General features: G+C 40.7%; 1 protein-coding gene across 2 annotated transcripts in view; it reads left to right on the plus strand.

Moving 5' to 3' along the window:
* LOC142978706 (protein groucho-like) overlaps positions 1 to 18,781 on the plus strand; it is a 52,748-nt gene that overhangs the window by 24,235 nt on the left and 9,732 nt on the right. For both annotated transcript variants that reach the window (XM_076123238.1, XM_076123239.1), the window contains exons 5-7: positions 2,625 to 2,762; positions 10,278 to 10,476; positions 13,265 to 13,290. In XM_076123238.1, coding sequence (XP_075979353.1) covers positions 2,625 to 2,762; positions 10,278 to 10,476; positions 13,265 to 13,290 — 363 coding nt within the window. The remainder of the gene's footprint in view (positions 1 to 2,624; positions 2,763 to 10,277; positions 10,477 to 13,264; positions 13,291 to 18,781) is intronic.

An 18,781-nucleotide genomic window follows, 5' to 3' on the forward strand; every position in this document is an offset into this window, starting at 1 on the left:
CTTCATACAAATTAAATCTGCGAGCCAATAGCGTGCAGAGCATGTTATTAGCACTTTGCTGGAGGAAATTTGCATTACACACTAAATTCCAATGGTTGTACCACTTTGGCTAGATGTTTATCTAATAAATGGACGAACCTTGTTGTTGTTTTAGCACTAAAAATGTCGGCCGGTATTGCTTTACTAATGTTTATTTATAGATTCGATTATAAATAAAACATACCATCAGACAATAAAACCAACTTCAGCTCTTTGTATCTCGTATTCTCGTTAAAAACAAACGGATACGATTATATTCATTGTCAATTGTGATCTCAAAGGATCTTTCTTTACTTTCTCAATTGCTGAGAGCAAAGCTTTATCTTGTAAACGATAAAGCTAAAAGCTTTTATTTAGTTTTTATTACGACAAAAAGTGATCGGTTAACGCATAAATCTCTGGTACAAAAAACAAACAGAGTGAGTGTGCAGAAGCAGAGTAAATTCGCGTCGCGTTGGCCGTCGGGCGCGACAAACAGTCCATTTAGCGAGGCGGAATGAAAGTACAATTTGCGGTGGCGCGGCCGCGCTGCGGTCCACCGCGCGCCGAACGCTTACATACACCTACACTCGTACACATACTAAGTTTTCATACCTATCTACATATACCATTATTTACATTGTTTGTCCCAGTTTTACATTTTTTCGAAGAAAATGAGATAATTCCTAGAGAGACCCAGAAGTGAATTCAGGAAGATGTAAAGCGTGAGATGCGATTGTAGAGAATTAATATCCCTGAATAAGATTACAAAGAAATCTTCCTCCAATTTTATTTTAAAGTGCAGAAGTAATAAGCAACACCGATGTAATAAACTACGATTAAGAATGAAATATAGATAAGTACTTCAACATTTGTAATCTAAATACGACATCACAAAGATGGGAAATAGATAAATAAGTGGGTGATTGTCGGCGAATCCCACGCGGAGTTGTGAACGAGCGCTTGTTATTAACGAGGGCAGGCGCAGCCGGGTGAGGGAGACAATATCGCCATAACTTTAAGGGTGCCTCTGTCGTTTACGTGCTTTGATAAATATTAACTATGTATTTATTCTTCGAAATTCCACGACATTACCTTGTTCTCTCATATTAACATAAGGAGTTAAATATCACTTTAATGATTTTGCAATTGTGTGCTTTATTATTGAGTATCGTATCTTCAAAGGTATAAGTATTTCGCAAAATTTACAACGAATCAACTAACTAGCTCATCCGAGTAACTACTGAATTAGTGTAAACTTTGAAGAAATAAATAGATAATTGTTGAACATATTCTACCCCATATCCATGTAAAAAATAGAAATCTGCTTCCGTAATACGTCCTGATTGATTACGTTTCATTACACACGTATCGGCCGATTTCTTGGAACTGCGAAATACATTATCGCGTGACTTGCGCCGATCTGTAATCTACGCAAGAACACGCCTTACGATAATATTAGCAGCTAATTCAGATTATTGTCTTAATCACGTTGTTAACAAACATCGATCTGAGTCGCAGATATCACAATAATACGCCTTTGTTTTTTCCCGTTACTTTTTTGTAGAAGCGAGTAGGTACATTGGTGTTGTCATACGATGATTCAGGGACACGTCAGCTCCTCTAATTATTCAGACAAATAATCTCCACGCAAAATTAAATACGATGTTTTGAAGAATAATAAGAGTCTTGACAAATATTCCAAATTGTATTTAGACATGCAATTATGCTAGGTATTATGTTAACAGTCGTGTGTGGGTGGGTGGACTGGGTAGAGCTTTGTGGCAGTAATGGAGCGTCGCAGAACCACCAGCCGCTCGCCGTGCTCACTGCGCTCTCTATGTAGTAATTTAACACTCCAACAGATATGTGCCGACATTTCCGACACATGGATTTGATAGACGTTATAAATGTCAATGATAATATCTCCATTTCGATTATAATGAATGTATTCGTGTTATTAATAAACTCGTCGGAAGATAGCCCCGCCACTGAACTTTACGCTCGATGACGATCAAATAAAAACAAGTGTCGACAACAAGTCCATTGTTTACACGAGCCGACGAGGGCCGATATAATAATACACTCAATTATGTTAATTCGTCGTCGATTCACTGCGAATCTGCGAATAAAATTAATGTGCATTTAAACGGAAAATACGAACAAAGCCAATAAATAGTGGTGGTCGGTAACGCGGCGATTTATCATTTCATACCGCGCCGCCTGCATTATTGTTTATCGTGTTAATTTTATTTGTTGCTCCCCGGGCGGCTTATCAACTAATTATAAATGTTATTATTGAATATAATCTGCATCGGAATGTGGAAACATTTTCGGTTGTGTGTTTGTTCATACGTATAATAATATATGTAAAGTAGCGATCTGCAGTTAGCTGTCCAACGTTTCATTTATAGCCAACTTTATTTCAATGTTAATGTCGATTTTATTCAGCGATGTAGATTGTTGAATTAATTATTCATTACGAGTGTGATATTAATGTTTATTGGTATTATTATGATTTTGACAGTAGTACTTTTTAATTGCTGCGTTGCGTATTGAGTTATGTTTGATTTGTAAATTAATTCAATTGTCATTGTTTATTTCAGACAGAGATAGCAAAAAGGTTGAACGCGATAATAGCACAGATATTACCGTTCCTGTCTCAGGAACATCAACAGCAAGTGGCCTCGGCTGTGGAAAGAGCGAAACAAGTCACTATGACGGAACTCAACGCCATCATAGGGGTGAGTACCTCCCCCTTTCTTTCTTTATCGTGCCAAGTGACTACATACTTATATACGTTGAAGTATTCCCTGTTCACGATCAAAGAACAACTTTTTTTATATTAGTTTTAGAACATCTGTAACGAACGAACGCAAACATTATAATATTTTCATAAAAACATTATAAACAACATTAATTTGCCATGTTAAACGTTTAACTTAGGCTAATAGATTATTGTAAAATTCTCAGAAAATGATGTAGCCGATGTATAAAATTCCTCGTAACGAAATTAATTTCTTATGTCGAGCGTAGAGCGTAATATTTCACACGAAACCGATTTAAACAACACGTGTGTTGTTTGTTCAGCAGTGGGCTGATTGTAAATGTGGCGTGGAATGTTTAGCGTTCCGGCACCGACACCCGGCACTGCGGCCAGCGGCCAGCGCCGCGCCGCTGTGCGCTGCGCTGCCGAGTGTGTGGCATCTGTCCAAACACTCTCGCCGCCAACCTGTCACTGATTAGTTATTCGCTTGTTGCACGTACACTAAACGGTGGGAAGGTCGATGTTATTATAATCGTCTACTATAAATCACATGTTTCTTGTTCCATTGTAATATTTTACACATCCACATCTCGCAATAACACTTACGCGTTGAAATCTTTTCTATGAACAATATCGTTTAATTCAAATAACACATCGAAACGATGAACATTATTATTCCAATTATAGCTCTCCAGTAGGTAGTTACTCGCGAGCGTGGCTTAATTATTACTGTACAGAAGCTAAACGAAAATTCTCGCTTGAAACGAGCGGTACTTACGTGTAAAGTAAGTTGATTCTCTAAAAGCACGGCTTTCAACAGGTCGAAAGTTCGGCGGTCGTTAATTAAACGATCTAAGCCGCGCAAGACAAGTTGGCCGCCAGCCAACTACGAGGTATTGATGAAATTGCTACAAACTACCACCATTATATAGAAAATAATTTTATTTAGCCAACGCGTTCGCGACGAATTAGCATGTTTATATATTTTATAATTCCGAGTGGTCATTTGTCATCGGCGTGGGCGAGACACGCAGAACTATCACTACTGACTACTGAGTCTTGGGACTTTAATGCTTGAATCTAACAACTATTCCGTATCATTAATTCTTCGGCTCACCGATGTTGTGTACCTAGTACATGATGTGACAACGCTCCCGCTCCCGTGCGGCCGCGCCGACAATATAATTAGTATTCCGGCACAAATTGCGGTTCTAACTAATTTCACAACACTCTAATTGCATTTTTTAGCGAACGAGTGTCGTGAGGACTTCATTGCTCTCTATTATTTCAATAGGCACATTCGCGGTTGAGTGCCAGGTCGTTAGTGTGACCTATTCTCTCTATGTGTTAACGTTTGGCGTTCGAAAATCGTGAGCTGATCATATACATAGACGAAAATATATCACTTTAATGATAATGAGGGCGAAAATAAAGTGGTGGAACTCAGTCGTCGCTCATCCGTCTGCGGCTGATAGAGTGTTGCGGACGAGAGAGCGCTGGCGAACCGCCAACTCGATCACACAATGTTGCAGCCTCGCCTCCGCACTCATTCCCAAGACAATTCCGACTTAATAGTACCTACGTAAACGAACAGTGGCCTTAAAAATTATCTTCATTAATACCCACGATCATAATGTTTTGGCTCCTCACCAAACATTCTGTTTTCATTGACAACGCGATATCTATTTCATGGCATACGTATGTTACGTTTACGACTGACACACGTTTTGTATAAATACTGACATCTCGTATGTATTTCCCAGTACCCATTTTAGTTGTTTGTACATAAGCCACGGCTCGCACATCGTCGTACATTCACGTAGGTGTCACGTAAATCATTATCCCACCGGGTAAATAGCAAGAACGTTATCTGATCGATGTCTTTGAATACTACCATCGCAATACACAGTATAAGAAAGAACATACCTCAGATCTGGAATATTTGCGGAAGGTTCGTCGCCCTCGGTACCCGGACTGTGACGATTTACCTATACGTACGAGTATAGCTTACCGAACAGTCTTCGAGACACTGGAAAAACGCAATATCGCCCTCCCCCATAAAACACTCTAATTTAAATAAAAAAGCGGCGCCACCTTCCGTATGTCGGGCCTTTTTTATTACGTACCTTTTTTATTTTCGGGTCAGCTAGGGATCAAAGGGGCTCTCCCCTGAGAGTGGCCGCGCCGCTCTGCCTCGTCTGATTTGCGAGCGTTCGAAGAGCGCCGATTTGTGAACAGGGAATACTCCTCAAATTGGGGGAGTCGCTTGCCTATTAAAATCACTTACAATTTGAGTGCTTCGTTTCCTACTTACAAAGCGATTGTTGTTATTATTAAACAAGTACTTACCTACTTTAAGTCTCATACCTAGATTGTTGCTTTTTGTGCGGAAGTCGATATCATGGTGAACTCGCTATATACGAACAGTTCAGAAAAACCAACCTCGGTACTGAGAACGTGGTGCAAAAAATATGTATTTTATGTATTTGTATATATTTGCACATTTTTGGTTCACACAACCGAATCAGGCTAGTGTCAACTTTGCAATAGAATTGAGGTATGAAAGATTATGAGGTAGGGTGATCAATTTAGCATTGTATTTGAGCAATGTGCGTGAACTCGTCAATAAGCTGGGCGACATCGGCGCGGGGTGTCGTCGGTGCGTTATCGACGGGTAAATCATTTCTCGTTGTGATTTTATTCCGCGCCGCCGAGCCCGAGGGGAGGCCCCCGGCCTCCACAGAGGTAATAGCTTCCAGATACGAGAACTCCCACTTATGCTCACCTATACATGACACGAAAGTTAACATTGAAACAATATTCACGTAACTCGAACAGATCGATACGAACGTGCGACCTCGTCTCGTGGGTACGTTCTGCGAATTCGTTAATAAATCACTTTTTTGTATGTAACATCTCGACGGCCTCGATTGAAAAGCCGAATACTCACACACAAGTGAACAATAAACAAGTGTATTATGCGTACAACGTTTATGCAACATTATCTCGAGAGATAGATGTGCAAACACAAGCGCTCGAGCCGTGTAAATAGAGCGTATCTGTTTCCCCGTCGATGGCTTTATAAACAAGCGAGTCGTGAAAACATTTCTATCTAGTTTACGCTGGGTTCCGCGCCCTCTGATAAAAATTACGACAAGAATAAATCGGGGCGAGAAGCGTCGAGGTCGGGCGTCGGGCGGGGAAACATGAATTTGTCATTTTTTCCCAGGCACGTTCGCGGGCGGGTGATAAATATTGCATTGCGGGCCCTCGGCGTTTCTCGAGAGTCGCGCGACGCGCTCGCCCGACGACTCGCATTAACTTTTCCCCTGTCGCTTAGGCGAGACTCCTTGTTTTTCAACGCGGGAAAGTGAGTTAGGGCCCGTTCTGTCGTCGCTTCCAATGAAATTATGTAATCAGTTTTACGACTCATCCGGCCCGCGAGTGTCACGAGTTTTTCTTATTATCTATGTTCTTTCCTTTTACAACACGATGTTATTTGTCACAGAAACTTTGTTTATTGTAATCTAGCCGCGAGGCAGAATATTATAGTATATTGTAACTTCTATTACTTGTTCAGCTCATAAAATAGATTCTTAGACTGTGAGTGTGTTTCGTCTACAAGGCCATCAAGCACACCTGTCTATTAGTAGACTCTACATGTCTGCCTATCCATTATACATACTTCAACATCAATGTGCGCATTCTCAGCAGTTGCATTAACTCTGCGTAACAACTTGAGTTTCTACGCCTCGATTAACACTTATAATAAAAGCATTGCTGAAAGTACTCAATGTTCCCATAATTTTGAACCACATTTATGTATGTATGACCCAATCTAGAGTAGAGATGTAAAAAATTTAAAAGTAATTTAATAAAACAAGCTAATCATAAAGTTTAGTGCTTTCCGTGATAATTTAGTTGGTGAGTATCCCTAATGTGTAGGAACATAACATGTATTTAGGTATAATATATGTGATTAGAAGCAATTATGTTGAAAGTGTAACACGTGTCGGCGTCGCGTGTCGACCCGCCTCGAGGCTTCCTGCCTAATGGTGCGTGAGACCCCACCGCCTCCCGTCTGCGACCCCCTTAAACATAGTCTCGATAAACTACCCCTTTCATACCGTATGTCGACATTCCGCCCATTGCATCTAGTAGTAAAACGTCGTGCGTGCATAAAATAACAAGTAATTAACTGTCATTGTAGTTAAGTAGGCATTGTCTCGGCCGGCGTATAAATATTCCTGACCGATGTCATGCTCGTAGCGACGGTCACTTGGCATGTAAAGCGTTACTGGTGTGTCGCAAATTTACGATAGTTTAATGTTAAAGTGTGTAAAGTGGCGTATCTACATTAAGTTGCGTCGTTCTACGGCAAATGATCGTCGCATCGCTTCGCGGATTCTTCTTGTTTTTCTTAACACGTTCTTCACAATAGTTCTTAATGGCCGCCTTTGGAATATTAAAATGTAGTTAAAGGTTTGAATTTGCATTGTGTTATTGCTCATAAAAGTCATTCGTGAAAATCATATATTGTAGTGTTTAACGAGGTACTTACTTGTACCCACAAGAGTCTTTATTTATAAGTTATCGAATTTTATAGATAAGAGTCAACATTCAGTATTTTAGAACATCTGGAATAAAACAGTAAATTAATGTATTACATATTTTTTTTTTACATTGAGCGCGTATATTATAGTGAAATAATAATTAGGACGGCTTAAATAGTGTCGTGAAGGCCCGAAGCGCTGAAAAAAATTATAACAGAATTAACAATCGTATTTCACCATAACTACTGGACTCTTTATTCATTAAGTGTAAAAAAGGGTTTTATGTAGTTATCTCTAGAAAAAAAAACAAGGGATGCAGTAAACAAAATAAATACCACATATGACGTTAGTTTCGGTTAGTCACCGTGCTACATTGTAAAGTTTGGCCCACTTAGACCTAAATGTAATATTAGTTACGTTTAGTGGAAACATCTAATCTCGATGGCATCAATTAAAAACCAACTAATAACAAGTTAACGTCCACTTACGTGTTCATTGCCTACCTCTTCATACCATAGATAATTGTGTAAACAGTAATTATTTTTAAATGCGCCTGCTACAAACTAATTATCTTTTAGATTACACTAATGCATTTATAATATGCGGTTGATCTCATTTCTTAACTACTACGTAACAAATAAAAATGTGTTCTAATGATTTCTTAATTTAAAATATCATTGTAAAATGTCTAAAAAATATTTTTAAAACGATTGGAATCGTGACTAAATTTAACTCCAAGATTCGATGCTTTTTAACGCATTTAAATGTATATGAAAAAGTTAGTATACTTAAACAAATATAATACTTGTTAAAGTCTGTTGAGATATTTATGCGTGGAAATCTGTGCGGTTGGCGTGCGCTATCCATTTATAAATGAAGAATAATCCCGGGCGTATACAGCGTGGTAAATGTGCCGTGAAAACCCGAACGCGCCGAAGCATTTTTCTCATGACAAAAGCTTTGGAGACAGCCCACGTCTGCCGCCCCGCACATACCAACACACGCAGAATTACACTATATACGAACACGTATCGTATACCCACCTCAAATATCGTCTACATTATGTTCCTTACGTTTTTGTATTAGTCTTCAATACATTGCTCTGAGCAATATTTTGCTTTATCGTTGTCTCAGGTGGCACAAGGTTTTGGTGACACGTAACGTGGTGGTTAAGGCTATAATAATTACAATTCTTAACACAATTTTTGTGGTCAAGCACTTTTAATTGAAGCAGTATATTTGAATAAGATGGTACTGAACACAAAATCTATCTATAAAATATGTTACTCATAATTATTTTTTCTTTTGAATATCATTAAACCCCAAATGGCAAGATAGACAAAAAAATCTGCTCTCCCCTTGTCTCCCGGGGGAAACTTAATCAAACTTAAATTCGGTCGATAATATAAACACCAAAGTTCGCCGGGAGATAAGTAAATGGATGGAAAAGTCGTTAGGGGAACGAGTTTTAATCCCGGGGAGGCCGTATCGACGCTATTTAATCACGTCTAAATATGTACGATGGAAAAAATCGCGGTGAGATATGACGCCACGTTATTGTCATTCATAACAGGCGCGTGGGGTGTACCGTGTAGGGCGGGCGGGGGCGCGGAGGGGCGCGGGTGGCGCGCGGTGTGAGGCGTGCGAGCCGAGCACTCGATAGCGATAGCTGCGGGATCACGTCACCGCACCGTAACGAGGGAACAGTTAGCTCCAGCGAAATGTTTGTACAGGTATGTCTCCCACTGACGGGGGACGAATACCTAATTAAAACTTCTACCGCACAATATAAAACTCCACGTGTCCGCACTACATGTCTTCTCCTTCTACAATGTATAATAACCAAAGCTACAGCAAAAAGGTAACAATCGTATAAACACTTCCCATTAATCATGTTTTAATTATTACATTAACAAAAATGTTTACGCCGCCGCTTCGGTGTGTTGTGGTATTTTATTTGGTGTTGTTAATTAATAGGCGGGTAATTGATGCGGTTATCCGTAGACCATTAGCTACATATTAAGGGATAAAGAGATGTTTAATGTAAAATATGAAAAGCTTGTTTAAAGAAAAAATATATCTTTAGTCTACGAAAATGTTTCCAATTAGTATAAAGTGATATCTCAGGCCGAACCTATTTATTTAACTATACTAATACCAGACATGTAAATGGCCAAATGAAAATAATTTGAATTTCAACAATCCCCTTTTGTAAAAAAGCACTCCCAACTAAGTGGCGCTCGCCACCTTTTGACACACAATAAATCACAGCCGTGAGCGGCCAATAAAAAATATGTTCCACCCTCGGCGAAAATCCAATTAATTTTCGGCGGTTAAAAAAAGAACCTGCCCGCCCGAGCGGAAAAAGCTTGCTCGTTTTGTACAAGTTATAAACGAACAGCGACGGAGTACAAGCGGTAGCGGACGTGGAAAACACTCTATTTATACTACAATTACAATCAGTGAAACTTTTCATAATATAGAGAATGGACATTGTAATAAGTGACGTATAACACACTCCCCGGCTCGGTTAAAACGTGAGCTCTCCGCAGAGTATACGAATAATAACGTTACGCGAGACGAGATAGAACGGGAAGTGCGGGAAAACAGGAAAACTGGAAAAAAGGGGAATAATGGAGAAGGAGTAATCAATTTGGCTCAGTCGCCGCCGCCGGTGAAGCTCTCATTTAAAATTTAAAATATCGCGGCACAGAGGGGGTCCCGTAGAGGACTTTTTAATTTGGCTCGGCTTCGGTTTTAAAAATGCACGGAGGTCTGCGGTGACACATCAATCCACTTTGACTGTTGACACTCTCAACTAGAGTGTATTATATTATTCGTTTTTACACAGCTATACATTTTCATTTTATTTTGTTTAGATTTTAGTTCAAAATGTATGTACCCATTTTACAAAACTTATTTTTTTTGTATTGTTTCAGCAACAAAGGCCGGACTTGCCGCGGCTACTACAACAGATGCATGCGGCACATTTACCGGCGCACGGAGCGCCGCCGCTGCCGCTGCTAGGACAGGGCGCGCTGCCCCCGGCTGGCCTGCTCGGTCTGGGCGTACCGCACCATCCTCTTTCAGTCCTCGCCAAACCACCTGACCTTCACCGACCAGACGATAAAGGAAATGGTGAGTCATAATGACACCTGCACAACTGCTTACACTAAGTCACTAACTGACACATAATATAAACAACACATTAAAAAAAGTATGATATTGGATACTGGATATGTTAAAAGTTCCCAAGTAAAAGCGGTGAAAAGTTAGAATCCTGACTAACGTTTTGTTTAACTAACCGTTCGATACAAAGATGAATATTTTAAGATGATGTCGCGTATTTGTGTATTCGTCTTGTTTGCCGTGTGCCACTGGAGACTATTAGTACCTCCCCGCACCGGCTGTGTTCCCCTCCGCCCGCGCCCCGGGCCGCAGCCCCCGCCGCGGCAGACGTCTCCGATCCCACTTCTGTTTCAATATTTACCATCTTCGAGTGGCTTTTTGAACTCACTGTTTGCGTGTTTTCGGATCGCTGACGGCTACGGCTCGCTCGATATTACTTTGAGAGTATGAATAAGTCAATTCTCCGAACTGGTACCTAGCTACGCGTGTGTTTGTATAGAATATGTAAACAGAGACGTGGAACAGATTGGTGGAAAATATTTTTCGTGTTACTCAAATGCATACATCAAACGAATAGTCGATTTATAATTCGCCGGCGTCGTTGAGTATTATTCGTATCAAACAACGGGGAGCGTTTCAGCGTATCCAGTTTTCACGGTAGCGCGAGTAATCCCGGCGCGGCGCGGGGACGAGCGCGCCACAAATGAAAATGTAACACAGAAATGGATTTGGAAGCCGCCCGTCGCTCCGGTTAATTACAAAAGCAAGCGGTAATCTGCGCTCCGGGATGTTCCGGCTTAGCGCCCCCCGGGCCACCCCCGAGCCGCCGCCTGCCACTTCCCCGGCTAATTTGTGCCATTATCGGTGTACTGATGTAAGAGTTACCGCGCAGATGGCCCCCTCTGCTCCCACACCTAGCCCCGCACCTTGCCCGAGCTCAATTAATTATTCCTTGCTGGTGTGAGCGTCGCGTGTTTTAGTCAATTAGTAACGTAATTTTGCGGTTGACTTGAGTGTGTGCGGTCGCGGACCCGCACGTAAGCCGCGCTCTAACCAAATTACATACGTATGTTGCATTAAACCGAATAACGCCCGGCTTAGATATGATAGAACGATAATAATTCATGTATGAATTAAAAACATAAATTAAACCACTAATTTGTCTGTTATGACGTGATTGCATTGTTTTGAAGCGATGTGCACAAAGCGTTCATGCGCAGCGGGCCGATGTAGGGGAGGAATAGCCGGCCAATAATTGAGGCTATTGCGTTTAAATTAATTGTGGCAATACATGCAGTGCTAATACGACCGGCGTCTGCCATTCTATGTACGTACAATATGTACATATGTAGAGCACGTGAATAGTAATGGGATTGGCTGCAATTGCTCACAAACTTGAGACGAATCAGCCGGCGCAGATAATGCCTTTGATGTATGCAATACTCAGTAACTAAGGCACATACATACATACGTAATGTACGAGGGATTTGCTGTTTTGATTAAACTGTATCTATGTATTCGGATGGTGATGGCGAAACTAGATTATGCGCATAAAATTAACGAAATATAGAGTCAATGTCGTGCATAGCGAAAAGGCCAGCGGCTGTTTTGTTTTACTATGATTGATAACATAAAAATAAATGATTATATTTACGTATGAGTTTGTAATCAGTCACTCAACAGTCATGTTTATTAATGACACACCGTTATTAGTCGTAACAACTAGACTAGTAATTTAACAGAAAGTTATTTTTGGTGGTTTCTTGATTAATTATAAGTTGTAATACTCGAAACTTCACACCAAATTGGCATCAAAAAAGAAAAAAAATAATTTAAGCTCTCTATGGAATAGTTATAATACTTACTAATGCAGAGAAAATATAAAACATTAATTCGCTTGCACATTAACTAGTATAACTTATTCTGTTCCTGAGTAACAACGTGTTACTTACAGTATATCGTTGCAATCGTGAACAGACACTAATATACCCAGGTTTAATATAAACGCCGTGAGACTAATTTGTACAATATTATATAAAGCCATGTGCAACGAGTACCGGGCTTACTAACTAGGTAGATTGACTTCTCAAGTAAATAGATATTACCCTATATACATAACGCTGCTCATAGTTAGTTTTCTTATTATTATAGGTACCTACTTATTTTGAAAATAATTACTGTTTTATGCAGGAAGTTTCTTATAATATTTAAATAAATAAAGACAATCGAGTAAAACGCCGTTTCCATAGCCGTTCAGTATTTCTAAGTGAACATTTTGAAGTTCCTAAAATAGGTTTATAGTATTTGAATTGAAGTAAATAGACAATGTGTATTGTATAGATATATCGTGTACGTAATGGCATTAGGGTGTCAGTTGTCGTGGGAGTGACGCGAGCAGACGTGAGCGCGCCGACAGCCTGTGCAATATTCATCGACCACTTTACACCGCTCCTCGCCTGATCCGCCGCCATCCTTCACCATCCAACCATCCGACCATCACACACACTCATGCATACAACATGATGATTGCTTCCATCTAACAAAACCAGTAGTACCTCTTTATTATCAGCCACACTTACAAATCAGTAAAAATATATTGTTGTATGCAACAAGTCTCTTAAAAGAGTTTACTATAACCCTATCCCTGCTACTAACAACAACAAAACCATTACCATATTCAAATTGAAAACATGACTTATGTATAGTGATTGTATATGTGTAGTAGTGACTACTAGTGACAATATAAATGTGTATCATATATGTCGAACACTGTGACATGTGTCCCACTTGGTTGCAGGTATCAGTTCAGCAGAGGAGAGACATGTGAGTATAGAATAACTTTTTCCAATTTCGCTCGGGTTGTTAAAATTCCAACGGCAGAATTTTGCTTTGAAAAATTCCCCAACAAGCGTACGTACTGCCTTTTCCATTTGGGAATGCGAACGTGGAGAGGAGTGTTGCGCTCGAACACGTTGATTTCATAACACGGCCCTGACTGAAACAAGTGGGTGGTGCAAGTGGCACACCCCGCGCCTCAGGGGTGCCAACATACTTATCACTGTTACAACTTCAACGTTCACACGTTCAATTGCTTATGTTCTACACGTGTATGCTTATTTCACAGATTCGTATTTTATTACTCACTTAAAAATAAAATATCTTTATAACGGGTACCTTAGAAAACGATGGACATGAATTAACAATGGGCACGACACATCCCATCGATTTGCATTAAAAGTAACATTGTAATACATGCATGTTTAATCGTAAAATCTAGTCACGTAGTCGAGACATCCGATATTAACTTAAGCGCCTGGTGCATACAAAGTTTATATATTATACTTTTAACGTGACAGTCGGTAATCGGTATTAATGTTTATTGTATGAATAAATTTTTCCACGGTCTGACGCGTTGAAAAGTAGTTATTCGACATTTCATAGGAGTGCGTTACACAATATAATTTATATTCGGGGTGTAAAATAAGTGCATTGATGTCGAGTCAACCCTGCGATGAAGTGAGCTCGGTGGCGAGTGCGTCGTTGGCGAGGTGTTGCGAATGTCGGCTATCGTGGTAGCGTGGTACGTGGTGGGTGGTGGGGGCCGTGCTCGCCTGAACGCAGCGGCGCACCGCACAGATGCCGCCGCCACCGCTCTCTGCAAGCGAAATGCATGCGAATCGATACCGCCGCACCTACTTTATAACATCGTCTTTGTTGCACTAACCTACTTCGCGCAACAATTATTCACTTTTGACAATGTCTCCTCGTTAGTTGCTTTTGTTTAAATTCGGTGTTCGTTGTTGGTGTTTGTGATTTTTGATGAAAGAACTGCTTGTTTTGGTATATTTTTGTAAAGAATGAAATTTCGAAATTTTACAGCGTTCATTTTAAGTGAGGCAATTTTTTCGGTTATTGCTAGAAAAACAAAACGAAATTTATTCGATTCAAAACATTTTGTACTTGCCTACCTAAGTAAAAAAATTATGTTTTATAACAATGTCGCAGGTACAATTTTTTTACAAGTAGTGTTGGTTAAATTTATCTCATCTTTTTCAACCAAAATGTGTACCAACATTATTGCATCGAACAACATGAAAGCAATAGCAGATGTTAAATGTCCAAACATTCCAAATTATTCCGTCAAGTTAAGAAAAACATAATCAGTCACGTAGCGATCACATTACCGTACATCAACTGGTAGAGCATACTTTAACAAGTTTGTTGGTAAACTTCGGTGAGGTGAGCGAGTTTATAACTCGACGACAGCACGTGAAGAGTTTATCTTGCAGTGTGACCCCGATACGGCGGCGGGCGCAGTGTTGGCAGTCCGCTCACGGAACCGTCGATCTGTGCAAACACGCGGCGAGCTGAGTAATGCACGGACGCGCCTTACAATTTGAAACGAGGGAGTCGGGGGAGCAGGGAGAACTGCACTCCGTAATAAAGTTTACATAAACCGAGCGCGTCTTGGTGCGGCACGGCGCGGCGCGGTGCGGCACGGCGCGGCTCGGGGGCGTCAGGTTACACTCGGCGACCGAGCCGCGCCCGTTTGTCCACGGAATGTTTTTATTGCGAATCACGAAGGTGCTACACAGTTGCAGCCGGCGTGTTGTTTATTTGCAAACATCGCACGCCGTATATTTGATTTTCCGATACATCGGACTCATGTTTACATTACAGTGTAGGGAAACTTTTCATTTCGATATCATTGCGCTCCGAACTCCGTTTTATGATAACATCCATGATACCGGAGATGGCATATATCGATGAAAGAATTACATGTTTTAGTTTATGGAATTGCCTCAGCGTGGGCTTAGTTTAATTACTTTATAGCAATAGGTGCCCATTCTCCCCTACTTACTAGCAATTATCACCTAGCGGTCGAACCGTATAATTATTCAGTTATACATAAATTACTTTCTAGAAAGGTGCTTAAATTCCCGCAGAATAACAAAGTTTACGACTGGCAATTTACACCGACGCGAAATTGAGCAGCCGCTGTAAGCCTAACAGAGCGAGCCCTTCCACAATCTCATTTGAGTAACATAATAACCGCGGATTTATTTCCGCCGCCCGCTCATTCGCTCTCAAATCGCGCCTAATATTCAATTTGGGCGCCCGAACCACACAAAAACTGCTTGGAGCCGGTTCATTACGCCGCGCATCTCGCCTCTTCATCCTCCTTACCTTATCTAAGCCACTCTGAATAACACACCCCCCACCCCCACCCAGGCGTCACCCTAGCACCCGCACACCACTTCAAGTGGAAAACTCGCAGGGCGAGGGCCGCTCAACCTTGTTTAGCATTCTCCTCGACTTCTTTATTTAATAGATACCGAAAAAAAAAACTCCGGTCAGAATAAATTTGCGTTTGTTCTTCGATATGCTGGGGTCGTTGCGTTTTAAAGGTGCGCTCCTTTAATTAAGGTAGAACCGGCGAGTATAAATGACTTACATAAATACGGCCGAGGACCGAGTACTTTATTAAACCGTTAAAACAAAAATGGGAGATTTTTCTTTAGAACCGGTGGGTGGCAGCCCTGGCGGCATGTTTACGCGCTGTGTAACAGGCGCTCGCTCGCTTCGCGCCCGCGACAGCCCTCACAATTTATAGCTCGAGACTTTTCTTAATTGGAAAGAATGGCCACTTGTAATTATTAAGACGCCCTAAAGTGAAACAGATTGCGCGGTAGTCGCGACTTTTATTTTTTACTTTTATACAACGCTCTATCTACGGTTATTCTGACTTGTTTATTGAAAAATAAAACTTAACGCTACTAAAGGCGGTGTTTAGCGTAATTTATACTGCTTTCTACTTTGCGGTAACTTTATTATGGTTCATTCACTTGAACGTTATTGTGAACAAGTTAACTTAAACATTATATGGAAATGTTACACGTTGAGCGGTTTTTAGTTAAATGTATTGTTTTAAGTATAACATGAATATTTGGCTCATTGCTCAAACCATCGGTGAGGTAGAAACTTACTTAAAGTTTAGTCCAATGTTAAGTTTGGTATTTTGAGGCAGTTACTTTGTGAAGAAGCGATCGGATAAGGAACAGGTTAAAGAGCAGTTACGAGGTAGTTGATCGTATCAATGTAAGATTGTAGCATCACTGAGCCAGAGCCGCAGGTAGTCTGACAGGACCAGGACCAACCACAGTGCGCCTTATGCTAGGGAATTTAGTTATTTTGTTCCTACTAAACTACAATGTATAAATTTAATAATAATTTTTAACAGTCTCGACAAAATTGCGTTATTACAAGGGACACACGCTTCCCCAATACCCGTACACATAATCCACTTGACGATTCGATTTGGAACACATTGTTTTAATATTTGGCAAGGCACAGAATCATTCAGTAATCCTGTACATGGCTTCTGTTCAGCCAAATGCGCTCTGAATCCGGGCTAATGTCTCGAACGCTGCGACGCTGTAGTTAATCTTCTTACAGTCGCCGTCTCTTGATAGGGAATAACACATAGATTATGTCGGTGCATCCACATTATTCCACACGGATTATCTGTCGTGTCGAGCAGTCAGCCCCTCTATGTCTCTCAACTGAATTTATAATGTAGCGTGCAGAATTAATTATGACAACGCTTGTAAAACGCATGAACGTGTTATGAGACTTATAAGTATCGTTTATCACGACTAGTTTCTTTTGAGGCATTATCCTATTCAACTTTAGATATGCATAACAAACTGTTCTGTTTTTTTTTACTTCGTCATTTTTCTTGCATAATGTTGCCTAGATATTTATGAGCCTGTACCTGCGTGAGTATTGAAAACTATGTTTTTACATACCTGATAGGGTCTGAAAGTCCAAGTAACTTGTAGTAAACATGATAAGTGTGTCAGAATAGTTCTCACAATATTAGATGTTCGACATTCGCTCAGTTGATGTGTAGCCGTATCGTGTAGGGTGAAGGTACCTATCCTCGTCTCGAAGCGGGCTTGCGGCTTTGTTCACGATCCGAGCGTATCGCATCGATTTATGCAAGCTTGATCGAATCGCGCCTGCCCCCGACTACTCTCCCTCCTCATAACAATACCTGGCCCGCCTGTCGGTGCACGATCTCATAACACAATTTAATATCAATATTTTTAAACTATACTACCGATACGTATGACATCTTGAAACAAACAATTTTAGATAAAGTTTCCAATTATTTTAATTGGTGTATTGCGTATGACAGCCGGTAGAATCAATATGCATTAGTAAACATATATTTCGTATTAGGTGATAAATAACTAAACATAACATGCATCTGTTTGAATATGTTTGACGTGATCTACTTCCACCTGACGTAATAACCAGATCAGTTACTGTAAATAAATCAATACAATCGCAACATTAAGATTGTTTAAGGTTCATCAAAAAGTTTTGACTTAGATTAGTAGTATTTGCTCTAGCGCTTGAGTTTAAAATATTAATAATATTGAATGAATGATACGGCATATAAATGTGCACTGTGCCTACTGAATGGTAGTGATAACAAAGGCGCACGGTGTGTCGCGCGCAGTCCATGAGTGTCGTGTAACCGCAGAGCTGACGAGGCAGCGCGCCGCTGACTGCGGTCACCACACACGCTCCTCTGTTGTGGTCGCGCCACTATGAGCCCCCACCAGCCACCACGAGCTCACACGACACCGACAGCGACGTGTGTGGCGCTGCCTGCCCCTACACACTATACACGCTACTGCCTACTATATCCTACACTTTATTTATTGCATTCGTTTCTTCCGTTTTTACGATACCCTATAACCACTAAAATCTAATTGCATCCATAATACTATAACATGTTTACAACACGCTATTACGTGTGTTAATTGTGATTTAATCGCCTCAGACGATGCTCAATAGCGGATAAAGTTAATAAAAACAAACGTGCTCGCATTTGTTAAAGTAAAAAACACGCTAGAGCGGCGGGTTAATTGAAATCGCTGCATGTAATTAGCAGGTAGGTGGTGGTGCGATAGCTCGCGGTTCGGTGCACGTCTTCATAATTTATCTCAATTAGTCTGCGCGTAATGAGCGGAAGGGCGCCCGCCGCCCGCCGCGCTACTGTGCCACTGCACCAGCACACCAGCTAATGGTTGACACCTCATTTTAAAGTCATTGTATTTCATCGAGGCTATGTTCCAATTTATTCTGATGAATGAGGCTTTCTAAGGGCTATGTAACTGGTATCATAAAACGTAAGCAAGACGGCGTTCGTCCTAAACTCACTATTGTGTCTTGCCGTATCGTTTATAGAAGTAGGTAATAGACTAGTGTGCATTGTGTGGACATAGATAAAGTGTGTAAA

Source organism: Anticarsia gemmatalis, chromosome 15 (genome assembly GCF_050436995.1).
Source record: "Anticarsia gemmatalis isolate Benzon Research Colony breed Stoneville strain chromosome 15, ilAntGemm2 primary, whole genome shotgun sequence".
In the NCBI taxonomy this organism is placed as follows: domain Eukaryota; kingdom Metazoa; phylum Arthropoda; class Insecta; order Lepidoptera; family Erebidae; genus Anticarsia; species Anticarsia gemmatalis.